Raw genomic sequence first — 13398 nt, 5'->3', positions numbered from 1 at the left:
CACTTAGAAAATGCAGAAATAGCTGGACCAAGGGTCCAACACAGCATAAGGCAGCTTCTTAAGTTCCTGAATTACCAGAAAGGAAGGGGATATTTATCACTGACCTATAGTTGTTGAGTACCTCTTGGTCTAGGGATGGCCTTTTGGGGAAGGGGTGTACTGGTGCTTCTTTCAAGGCTTCCAACATGATCCCTTCTCACCCAGTCAATCCCCACCTGTTTGCCCACCCTGTCTGGCTATTGACCATGTTGGACTGCTGAGAGTTGGAGTCCCAAAACAGATCAGCAAAAGATAATCTACACCGCTTGACTGCAGCTTTCCAAGTTTCCAGACATGGGTCTTTTGCAGACTTACCTGGCAATACAGAGGGGGGAACATGAGACCCTTGGCATGCAAACCATGCGCTCTGCCACTGGGCTATGGTCCTTCTAAACTCAAGTGGACGAAGAAACCGAAGTCTTTTTTGGATTGTGTAGCACTTTAGAATGCAGGTGGGGGAAGTCACATCTTTGGCTCCTACGACCTCCATGAGGAAACCAGCATATCCAGGAGAATGAAGGTGATGGTCCTACAGCTGTTGTTTCTCCCCAACCAGACTGAACATTGGAAGCTGCCTTGTACTGAGAAAGAACATTGGTCCAGCTAAATCAGTATTGTCTACAGTGACAGGCAGCAGCTCTCCAGGGTTTCATCTTTCCCAGATTTACATGCTGGGAAGTAAACCTTGGACCTTTTGCGTGTAAAGCAGGTGCTCTATCACTGAGAAAATTGGAGAAAAAGCAGGGCTCTTTCTGTGGATAATTGTAGATGGACCTCTTCATTGCCTGTTGATTGAAAAGTACTAATTGCCCCTCTCACTAGCTGAGTTCTTTCCAAGCTCCCTTCCGTTCTCCTTTATTCTTTTACAAAGGGAGTTATTTGAAGTTCATTTTTCAGAGCCTAGATAAAGCCAGAGGGTCTCCCCACACCATGCTCCTCTCATTTGTTTTAATTAGTAGGCAGAGCCATTGCTGAAGGCCCAGACAATGAGATGTAAATTAAGATCTAAAACCCTAGATATAACCCTTAGACATAAACCCTTTTTTCCCTGTTAAACTTTCCTCAATCTATTTTTAGCTGACCTGAATAACATATGGGGACATCAGACCTTTAGCTAGGATTCGAAGAGCAGTTCAAATTGTCAGGTCTTCTAACAAGGCACAGGATCCTCTTTGGGACAGAGCAAGTCAGTTGTTGGCAACTTGTGCAGTCTGCGGACAGAGGGAGAACCGGGAGTGCAAAAAGAAAGCCTCAGGAAAATTTAGTGGACGATGCTAATGGCAATTTTCAGTGGGCTAATCACCAATCCCTTCTTGACTCTTTTTGAGGGGGACTTATCTGCTTGCAAGAGAGGTTCTCATAAAAATAAGCCCTGCTGAATCAGACCAGGGGCCCATCTAGTCCAGCATCCTGTTCTCATAGTGGCCAACAAGTTGCTCATGGGAAGCAAGCCAACAAGCCGGATCTGAGCAGCCCCCCTGCTCCGTATTACATAGAACACAGGAATCTGCCTTATGTTGAAACAGAACATTGGTCTATCTAGCTCAGTATTGTCTGCACTGACTGGCAGTGTCAGCCCTGAACACACACACCCCCCAGCCATTGCCACACAGTCTGCCCTGGGAGCCCTAACCTGATCCATTGCCTTAGGTATGGTGCAGGATGCTATCCTGTTTCTAGTGTAAGGGTTAACTGCCAGTCCAGTGGCTTCTGTAGGGAGGGAGGCGCTATCTTGTCCTTCGCCTCAGGCAGCAAAATGTCTTGGGCCAGCCCTGTCTCTGACTGTAAGGCCTGGAGCTTGCCTATATTGCATTGCTGGGAAGGGAGCATTGTGCTTAACTTTTGGCTAACACATTTCCCTCTGATCAGCTGCCTGCATTTCCTAAGAAAGCCTTATTCTTACTTTACACCAGTGTATCACACAGAGATATAGGGTTGTATTCAACATAGCACTAAGTTCCTTCAGTGCAAGGATTTCTCCTTGTACAATGGAACTCTCTCCCTTTCTCCCCCCCCCCCCCCGTGTGCCCTCTGAATTTGAGGGGTCATGCAGGGCCTGCATTACGGGAGGAGGGGGGAAGTCCCATTGCGCTGTCACGGTTATTTAGTTGCATGCCATACCTTTCCCCCACCCTTTTTATTTCACATACTTTGCTTGCTGTGAGGCATTGCATTCTGATAACTATGATTCAAACCTGGCTCTTTCATTAACTGCAGTGTGAGTTACATAACCCAGGGAGGTTGCAGGTTCAAGATCTATATATGTATCTGCTTTGGCATTTCAGTGAAACAGCTATAAGGTTTCCTTATACAGGAGGCTCCTCAGCTGCTGCGACTTCTTAGAGCCCCCATTAAAGTCTAGGAAATAAGCCAGCTTCCTCTTGCTTAGCATCTGGCCCACTAAATCTTCTTAAAGGGTTCTTTGCTGCTTTATGCAGTAAAGATGCCTACATTTTTAAAGTTCAGTGGTGCTGTCTGTTTAGAGCAGATATTCCACACCACTCTGAAATCCTCATTTTTGCAGTATTGGCATCCAAGACCTGTGGTTTCTGAAGAAGCATATAGCTGGCTGTTGAACCCAAGGGTCAGTGTCTCTTGACCTCCTTTAGCCACATTGGAGAATCCCAGCCCTAAATGTTTGAGATGGTACAGAAATGTACTTTGAGTGCTACTTATCTAGCCCCAACAGCTGGTTGCGTTCAGAAGCAGATGGCGCGACACTTGTATGCCCAATGAGGTCAGGGCTTATGATGGCAATCTGTAGATCCTTTGTGTCCCAGGGAAGGTTAGTAATGAAGGGGGTGCTAAAGTTAGTGCTCTCTTTCTTTGAATTAACATTCCGCTATTCTGTGCCTGTGGCTAAGTAGCTAAAGCTGCATTGAGTGCATGCGTTGAATATGACAGAGATCTGTGGTTTTGGTATTTTATGACATTTTATTGATTTGGAGTCTGTTTTCTTCCAAAAGTCATAAAATACAGAAAATGCCATAAAATGCCAATTAAATCTGCTGTCTGACATACAGTTCTAGGGACCGCTTCCCCCCTCTAGATTGCTAAACTAATAATATAAAATGATTCATGTGGGAAGCCCAAGTGAGAATGTGGTGGACTCACCCACTAAAAACCACAAACTGTGATTTATGAGTCTTTTGCGTTTTAGAAACTGTGTTTTTCTTCTGGAAACTGGTAGCAAGTGCTATAGACCTTAAGCTATCACATATTGTCTAGTATGCTACACATCCTGAACTGTACTCAGCCCTCACATCAATTATGTGCATCCCCCCCGCTATCTTCTAGTATTATACCACCAGCCATAATGCACCAAGTCCAACAATAAGAGATATTTGCATACCTGCCAAGGACATGTGTAATTCTCAGTGAGTACCAATAATCTGGAGCAGGGTGTAGAGTCTGTGGCCCTCAGATGTTTGTTGGGCTCCAGAATAGACAATGTGGTCAGTGCTGATGGAACCAGGAGTTCAACAACATCTGGCTAGTTACTGATCTAGATCTTACACATTGCAGAGGATGTGGTAAAACTGTCTTGGCTTGAGCACTTCAGCCTGCAGGTGGGAACTGACATGTCTGACCCTTCATACAATAATGGTGTTAAATATACTAACAATAATCTCTCCACATAGAAACTTAGTACACAAGGAAGAAGGCTTCCTAGGATTGCATAATAAGGGTGGTATGAAACTAAGTTTTATTCTGGATAGACCCACTGAAATTAATGGGCCTAACTTAGTAATGTTCATTAATGTCTGTGGGTCTACTCTGAGTAAAGCTTAGTTGACTCCCACTCTTAAGTTGGAACCATTTTCCCTATCATCCAGTTTTGTTTGTTTGCATGGAACAGTCTGTCATGTGAGCAGGCCATTAGGAGAACCCCAGCAATATCCTCCCAGTAATAGCCTTCAGAAACACCACCCGCTAAGGTAGGGAAATGGTTAGGAAATATAGACAAGCAGACTGAGAGAGGGCAAAGATTAAAATAAAATAGAAAATTGCAATGAAAACACAAACAACATCCTTATGGAGGAAGGAAGGAAGTATGGCAAGGCGGGGATCTAAAAATGAGTTAGTCTGAAAATAAGGGTTTGATCTGGGAAGCAAACATTGGAGGCAAACATATGCCCAGCACTTGGCACACAGAATTAGCAGCAGACAAGCAACAGTCCCCTGCAGTAATAGCTTTCCCAGTGCTCTCCCTCCCATCCTCCCTCTGATAGATATCACTAAGTTTTGACACTGTCAAACAAAGCCCTATGACGGGTTATTTTCTGTAATTCACAATACTTGTCTGCTATGTTTGCAGTGGCAATTGGTCAACCAGGAGTGTGAGTCATATGATTAATACGCTCTGCGTCTCCTCTTTCAATCTGGTCCAAAATTGCTAAGATTTTGTTTGCTTTCAATTTAGTGTTAAAGTAATGCAATCACTGAAATAAAAGTGACTAATAATGTTAGTTGTTGACTGCATTCACACATAACACTAAGCCCTAGACCATAGAATTACATACATAAGCTCCAGGCTCATGCACTCCTCCCCCTCTCTTGTCCTCCACCTTTCACTTTTCTTTCAACTTTGTTTTTTGCTCTCATTACATCTAAACTCAGACAAACTATTGCACGTGCTAAGAATGGTTTATTCTTTGAAATGAATCAACTCCAACCTGTGGTAAATGATCCTAGCTTGTTTCAATAAACCCTGGTGAAACCATGGTTCAGTAAACCAAGGTTTCAGTGAACCACAACTACTGGTTTGGACACCATCATTTTATTTGTATGCTGCCTTTCCATAACAATGCTCAAGGCAGCTTACAACATACTTAGAAACATAACAAAAGAAGTCATAAATAATAAATAAAATACATCAAAAAAGTACACAACCAAATTGAACAATTTCCACATAAATCATAAGATTTAAAAATAAAATACCAAAAAAAAAAATCCACAATAACAAAAAACTACTAAACAATACCCCAACCCTATGGGAAACCATGGTTAGTTGCTGCTTAAGATGATATGTAAACCAGGCCATTGCACTAGCCAAAATTAAGTGCTTGTGGGAAGAAAAGAGGCTTGCAGGACTCAAAGGTTGCAGTGTAATTTGAGGGAACCCTGTTGTAAAAGTAGTAGGAAGTTGCAGTATAAACAACTTCATTTTCCTCCCCTTACTCCTACAGAATCGTAGCACATAAAGGCTTAAAAAAACCCGCCAGCATAGTGATTCTTAGTCTATAGGTACTCCCTCAGCAAACTTCTCTAGATACCATCTTAGCCATGGAAAACTTCTGTGGTGAAATATGTCTCACCGCAATGTAAGATTAATCTTCTTTATGAGCTTCTGTGTGGATGGTTTGCATTGGGATTGTGTTGTCTCAAAGCATAAATCTTTCTTATATCAGCAGCCTGCAGTCCCACTGAACCACAGCAAAGTGCATTTTTATTCTCCTCCTTATTTATCATTTGAATTGGGAAGCTTACTTGAAAGGAAACCGTAAGAATTTTTAGTGGTCAATGCCCTGAGCCTGTCTAGTCTTCATTGCACTTTGGCCCATTCCAGTTAGCCTTATAGCCTGCATATATTTCCATGTTAGAGCATAAGAAAAGACAAGGCTGTTTCTAAGGGTGGGTTTTAGGGAAATGATCAGGGGTAGAAGTGGCTGTCTTTACTAGCGGTTTGAGGTTTAGCTACATAGTACATATGCAGCTTCTCAAGGGAATGTGGTGTTGTAGTTTCCACAGCATTTTAAAATTGGGATAAATGGTCAGCAGTGCCTGCTATGGAAGTTGCCATACAAATATGAAAGAACATAAAATGGGAAGTTGGCCTGCAGCTGTGACTCTTTGAAATATATGCTCCTTGCTCCCTACACTCATGGTTCTGATTTAGGTTGCATACATATGGCATTTTATTCTAGAATCAATGGTAGCTCACACACAATCTAGATTGAATGTTTTTATGTATGCCTATTTGAAAAGAAACAAAAAGATGTAGGCAGACTTGAAAGGTGTGTGTATGTGTGCATATCCGCACCTGCCCAGTTACATTGTGAGTGGGCATATACCAAACTCGCAATCGTCACTTGATTCACCTGGGACTTGTACAGGGAGGAAAATGCATGAATAACCTAATCAAGGGAAAGGAGTTCAAACACATATTTGCAAACCACACCATCCTTTGTGGACAGCAGAATCAATCTAGATTAAGAGAAGCAATTTGAGGACATAACTGAGGGAAAAAACTACAATTGGTTAGTGTGCACACGGCCTCATATCCAGTGGTAGATTTATGTATAGGCTAAGTAGGCTGAAGCCTAGAGCCTCTAAATCTAGGGGGCCTCGCCAGCCCGCCCGCTCCCCATTGCCGCAGTCTCCCCTCTCCCAAAATTGTAAACCCAAGACTTCATGCAAGGGCAGGGCAACTCAGGCCCAGCAACTATTAGACTCAGGGCTAGCCAGTGGGGCCTAATTTGAAGCAGTGGGGCGCAACTTGATTTTTTTTTTGTAGGGCCCAAGTTCACAGCCAAAGTCTGCAAAATCTTACAGATATAAATAAAATCCATCTAGCTTACCCTGGTGTAGAGGCCCCCTTAGGAGCAGCCTGCAGGGCCCAATTTGGCCCAATTGCTCCAGTTGCCTTAAGGTCAGCCCTGATGAGACTGTGCAGATTGGACTGACAAGGCCTGCACCTTCTAGGTCCCTTTTGTCACCATTCAGAGTACAGACTCAAGGACTTGTTGTAGAAATAAAGGGGGGCACTTATTGGAAATCAGTTTTGTCACCTCTTCCCCCCCAAACCCCGAGAGAATGAGCCCAGCCACCTTTTATTCACAGTCACATAAGCATTACACTACAGTATGGTCATAAACTTGTATGTTCAACTGCTGAAATATACACCCAATATGTAGCAATGGAGATTTATGTTACTGCTTTATGAATGTGCACTGTGTTTTATGAATGTACTCTGTATTTTGTGAATTACCTAAGAGCCACCAATAGGGAGCTCTAGAATCTGACAGCTAACCAATTGGGTACTACCAAACAGTGACCCCTATTGCTGAAAGCAGGTAACCAGCAGGGAATGCTTCAGCTTAGCCTTTGCATTGTTGACTGAACACCCCCTGCTGTGCAGATAATGGATAAATTGTATCCCTTCTGGCATCTTAGCCAACTCTGGTGCACCAGAAGCACAGAATAGCAGCAAATAAAATCCGCTCATATGTCAGCAACTGATAAGACTTGTCAACCAGTTCTTCCAAAGTCTTCCTAAATTATAAAGCTCCAAAATACAGGCCAAAAGAGAGCAGGTCGATGGGAAAGTCTGCTTCAGGTTAAGAACACTTCAGGTTAAGAACAGACTTCCGGAACCAATTAAGTACTTAACCTGAGGTACCACTGTATACAAACAGAAAAGTTGTTTTCCTTCATTTGCAAGGAATCGTACAAAACAAAGTGGCACTAATAAAGAAAATTCCAGGGTGGTAACAGAAAGCAAACTAAAAATGCTTTTGCAGTTCATCAAAACTATCCAGCAATATCAAGTTATAGGAAAACTGGTGCTAGTAACAGTAATCTTTCTAGTTGGTTAATTGGTTCGGCAACTTCCATGCACATGACGTGTGATGCTAATTATTTCTCCCAAGAGTTAAATGATAACTAATCAGAGGCAGCTACAGGAGAGCTATGAGATTCAGGTGAGGGTCAGATGCCTTGTCAATCCCAGCAGGTATATAAGAGGATGACCCGGCCTGCCCAGCATTCTCCTAAAGGGGATAAGCCTAGCATGGAAGACTTGTGTATAGTACGCAGATCTGAAATGGCCACAAAGGGTAAACCACCCAAAAGGTATGCTGAAGAGTTTGCTAAAACAATCATAGCAGATACAGCTGTTGTTAGTAACTCAGAAAAGGTTTGGGAACCTTCAAGCTTCCAAGAGGTCCAAAGTTTAACCTTAGAGGATGTTAAATGCCATGAAAGCTGAACTTGATTCCATAGAGAGGAACAAGACATGGGAACTAGTTCCAGGCCTGCCCAGGCCACAAAAGGTTTACAAAGTTCAATTATTGCAAAAGTTTTTCAGTGTTAATTTAATGCATTTTTTAAAAAATCACCATGGTATTTAACAACAATATCTTATGTCCTTTAGAGGAGAAATTGTGAATTGTAGATTTTTAAATACCCGTCATCATCCTTGGCCTCACTCAATTTTGTTTATAACACTCTTCCATTTTCTTCTAGTTGTGAGGGTGGGGGAAGGGGAGGGGCCTCACAAGTGGAGCTGCCTAGGGCCTCACTTCATCTAAATCCGGCCCTGTGTCATTTCCCCCCATCACAGAATGTTGAAAAGAACAATATGCATGTAAGATCTTGATACACATCTACTGCAGTTACCCCTGAATTCGGGGAAAGCTGGATGCAACACAAGTTCCATTTGTCGCTTTTGAAAAGCCTCTTTTTCTCAAGCCACGCAGAAGAGCCTGTAGTTGCATATGCATTTGCTGCTGTTTGTTTTTTTATCAGAATAGCAGGGGGGGGGGAATGAGAGTAATGCCATTTTAACTGCTGCTTAGTTGTCTAATGCTGCATTGAAGTTGATCATCAAGGATTATTTTTATGGAAGTGGAATTGGCTTGCTTAGCAAAAGCAGCTCCCTAGGGAACAAACAAAAAGACCAGAGAGGCAGCAAAGGGTTTATTTTCTGCAAAAGGAAAGAGGAATAGAGTGGGAACAAGAGAGGATTCCCTGCAGCACTTGGGGTGGGGGCTGTGCATAGGAACAGCAGGAGCCAGCAAGACCCAAATACTAATTTGCTTTTATGTTCTTAAAAAAGTATACTGCTAAATTAAGAATCGGACTGTGTCACCTTTCCCTGTAACTTCCCCTGTTGCAGAATGCAGCACACGCACACAGAATAATCCTTCTCACTTTGTACCACATATACTGCTTGAGCAGCAGCTTAGGGAGAGGCTGGCGCTTAGAAATAGCAAACACTTATGTCCCCATTCCTGCCCTTCCCCCCCACATTCTTTTGCAGTCTCCCTACACATAACATTTTCAGTACAAATTCAGCAATAGTCAGGTACCAGGCAGACATTATGCAGAAAATAGTAAGAGCCAGTGTGGTGAAGAGCTCTGGGTTCAAATCCCCATTCACTCCCTCAGTGGTTTCGGCACAGTCACTATCTCTCAGTGTAGCCTACCTCATAGGGTTGTTTTGAGCATGAAATGGTGGGATGTGGGTGGGGGACCATTTATGTTGCCCTTAAGCTCCTTGGTAGGAAAGGTGGGATAATAAAACACAGTGTGGCAAAAGAAATACATAGAATGACACTGACTGGTTAAGATTTAAATTTTAAGTCAACTGAAACTTAGCAGCACAGATATTGACTTGCAAAACCCAGATATTACTTCCCCCCCTACATATAAAATCATGTAATACACTTGTGTGGCCTGATTTTGGAAACAATTGTCAGTTGCTCTTCTTACTTGCCTCATGTCTTCTGAGTGTTTTAGGGCCAGACTAGATGTGACCTGCGGTCTTTCCATGATTCTCTCTCTCTTTTTCTAACTAGAAGCAGTCTTGGGACACTGGAGGTCTGAGTGGAAGGGGGTGGGACTAGTTAACCCCTTCCCCTCTGTCCATTATCCTGCTCAAGATTACCATATTTTTCTGTGTATAAGACTCGGGGTTGTTGTATTTTACCAAAAAATTAGGTTTAAAATTGGGGTACGTCCTATATGGGGTAGTGCTGAGGGGTGTTTTCTTAATTTGGAATCCCTAAAAATAGGGGGCGTCTCATACATGGGGGCATCTTATACACAGAAAAATGGGGTATCTCCCAGTTGCTTCCCATCTACATTAACTCAACATTTCCTATGAGGAAAAAAGCAGCAGGGAAGGTGGCATTTCATAGGAAAATGTCTAGCAAGGAAAAGATTGTTAGTCTTCTATGTTATTCCTCACCCTCAAATTTTCAGGGTTTTTTTTAATAGTGGAAATATACATATGGCTACCTGAAAATCCTAGTTTGATAGCCCTCAGATACATTATCACTACAATTTTATTTCAGCAACTACCAATATTAGAAGCATTTTTTAAAAGTACCTCACTTATGATTTTAGTGCACCTGGGAGATTTTCTAATGTACCTCAGGACTGAATATTCCACTACTTTTGAATGTTTAAAAAACTTGTGTCTTCCCAAGAGCCCCCCCCCTCTCTCTCACAGAGAGAGAGAGAGAGAGAGAGAGAGAGAGAGAGAGGAGAGAATGAGAATATATTCCACAGATGTGTGCATAGAGGAGAGCCACCCTTTCTCCAAAACAAGAAGGCCAAGTGTTACTGCAAAGTTAGATAATGGAATATCTGCTAGGTAAAAGTCTGTGAAAACACAATGAACGTCTGTTCTTGCTGAAGCTAATGCAAGCATCCCCCATAGCTGCAGTGCTCGCAGGTCACTGATGTGGTTAGAGCCTTGGTTCTCCTGATCAATTCTTTGACCTCTTTCCATATGAACCTCAGCCGCAAGGCTAATAATATTGTCTGTACTTTCATGACTTTGGCCTAGTTCTCACTGAGGTGGTCTGGACTTTGCTGCATCTGCCTGCAGGTGGGACTCACATGACTGAGTTCTTTTCCACACATAGAAAATTGGGTGTGTGGTGTGAAGAGTTTTCTATGCGCAGGCAATTTTCTTACGTAGCGAAACAATCAGTCATGTCTCACCTATGTCAGAAATGGTACCATTCAGGCAAAGATTTAGCTCCTCAGTGAAAACTAGGTCTGATTCCTTCTATGCATGAATGCATATGCTGTGAAGATGAAACAAATATTGATGTCTCTGGGCTTTTGTTTCTCTCCCACCCATTCTTCTCTTGACAGTTTTTTATCATGCTGTTAATTATATTTGTGCTGGAGCTCACTGTCGTGATTCTGTTCTTCGTCTACACCGACAAGGTATGTCAAAATATTTCTTCTTCTTCTTCTTCTTCTTTTCTTTCCCCTTCAGCAAATTTGCTTGCCCCCTTTCCTCATATAAATAAGCCATGAAGCCTTTGCCTTGGCACGCATACCATGTTTTCTTAAGAGACCACCTCATATCAGAAATAGTGCACACAGAATACAAAAGTGCTCTTCTAGGACATTGGTCCCCTCCTTCTCCCTCTCAGTTCAAGGTCAGACGTATTCAGACATATTAGCAACACATTTATGATTTAAATACAGAGAATTCTAATCAGGAAAGGCTGATGAAAACTCATGCACTAAAAGGCAGATAGTAATCACATTAAGATGTTCATTAGTAAGGGTATTTATGTTGCTGTGAAAGTTTCCTAATTGGATATTGTTGTAGACATTCACCAGGAAATGAGAAATTGGGCTTTGTTGATATGTAAATCTTGACAATTTTTACCTGGTTTTGTTGGAACTGTTAACAGAGAAGGCTCCTTTGATGATGCTGTCAATATGTCTCTTCAGACTAGCTCTACCTAGATGACTAGAAACAGTATTTACTCAGAACTGCAACTGTAGCTGTTAGGCTTTGTATACACTAAAGCGTTAATGTGTACAAATCTGATTTTTCCATGTGCCTCTTTGTGACGTTTCATCTGCACATTAGTGCTTTCAGTTTAAATCTTTCTCAGTGTTTCTCGTAGACACTAGTAGGTGGTGCTTGGTAGGATGTATTCTGTGTTGTTACTCCTTCCCCTCAATTACTGCTGTTTGCCCACTGAAAGTTCTCAAAACCTGAGGCCCTTAGGTATTCACACAGTATGCATACACCTTTTCTTTTTTTAAAAAAGATGTTTGGTTCATGGAATTCCACAGTAACAAGCTTTCACCAAATGTTTCAAACAAAGCAGGCAATTTTGTATTTTTATCCTTTTTTCAATTTATGGGTTTTGCACAAAGCAGCAGTTTCAAAAAGAAATACATATCTGTGGGTTGTGCGTGCCCACCCCGCCAGGTAGAGAAGCAGCAACCCATCAATGAGCTCCTCGCCAGGGCAAACAAAATTCGGGTAGGCAGATGCATGGGCACCTCCAAACCCCAGACACACTATGAATACCACAAACAGAGAAAGCTGCATAAAACCATTTGTTTTACAAACAAGTGCATATAGCCAAGCTGGGATGGGAAGTGGGATTTGGAGAAGAGGGATTTTGAGATACTGTAAGTGTTCTTCTTTTTCATTTCCCCTTTTCCTTTCCCACCTCCTGTTGATGCAAGAGTAGTTCCGTGCAAAACAGCTTTTCTTAAAAAAATAAAACATGTGCCTTCAGCAACAACCTGTAGAAATAGACATGCTGCATTCTTTCTCTTGGGCTGATGAAAACCAAATGGCTAGGTTGTGCTCAGTAAATGAGGAAACAGACATGAGGGTGATAGATGGCACCCAGCAAAACGTCACCACAAACATTTTTTTTTTAGTCCACACAATGTGTTTCAGTGTGCCAATATGTGGGTAGCAAGAGATGTTATGCTGGATTCCACTGCCCCCATTTTATTGGATTATCCATGGATTGGGAAAACCCAAATTAATTGGGGGGAAAGCTGCAGGTTGCCACTAGGATGAGATTGACATCGTGTAGACGATGCGAAAAATATGCACACATGGGGTGCATCAAATCCACTTTAAACTGCTGTGTGCTCATAACCTTAATCCCAGGGCTTTCCCTGATCTTTTCTTGTTTTAAGTTAAAATGCCAGCTCCCTCTTTCTTCCCTTCCCACCTTCCCCTCCTTGTCCAGCCATGGAGACTAAATAACCTCCCCCCCCCGCCCCCCAGTTGCTGGCTTCTCTTGTAAAGAGTAGAGGATCAGCAAATACTCTGCCCCCTTGTTCCCTAATAAGCTGGTGTGCATGAAAATATGGGGCAACAAAAATACACAATCTGTCCCCCACACCCCAGCCTGCTTGCTTGTCCCATGTAGCGAATTATGAGATAAAAATGCTTAAATTTCCTGGCTACACACACACACACACACACACACACACACACTGAGTAGCTCATTCTAACCAGTATTGGCAGATTCCCATTGGGCCTGGTAGAGCAGAAGGCAGAGAGACCAACAGCAGAGCAAATGGTAGGCAGAGCCAGGTAATTCTAGTTTTGTCCATGTCCTCCTCCCTACTGAGTCCCACATGGGCAAAACTGAGACTAAGGAAGAGGAGGCAGGCAGGCAGGGCTGCTCCAAGGCTGGTAATAAGAAGGCAGATTGAGGTTGGTGGGGCAGTGCCCTAACAGACCCCAGTCCGCTGATTCTAATTATGTAACTAACCTGTGAGGTATGTTTCGCTGAAATGCAGTGATTTACCCAGGGTTTTCAACATCCAAGCCCATTAGGTTAG

At 42.7% G+C, this 13398-nt stretch overlaps 1 protein-coding gene across 12 annotated transcripts in view; it reads left to right on the top strand.

The window, feature by feature from the left end:
- The window catches only part of TSPAN4 (tetraspanin 4), a 502529-nt gene that overhangs the window by 441778 nt on the left and 47353 nt on the right, over window positions 1-13398 (top strand). For all 12 annotated transcript variants that reach the window (XM_053394604.1, XM_053394662.1, XM_053394671.1 and 9 more), the window contains one exon: window positions 10930-11004. In XM_053394604.1, the coding sequence (XP_053250579.1) occupies window positions 10930-11004 (75 nt within the window). The remainder of the gene's footprint in view (window positions 1-10929; window positions 11005-13398) is intronic.

The sequence above is a fragment of the Podarcis raffonei genome, chromosome 1, assembly GCF_027172205.1.
Source record: "Podarcis raffonei isolate rPodRaf1 chromosome 1, rPodRaf1.pri, whole genome shotgun sequence".
NCBI lineage: Eukaryota > Metazoa > Chordata > Lepidosauria > Squamata > Lacertidae > Podarcis > Podarcis raffonei.
This window is presented reverse-complemented; position numbering and strand designations above follow the sequence as displayed.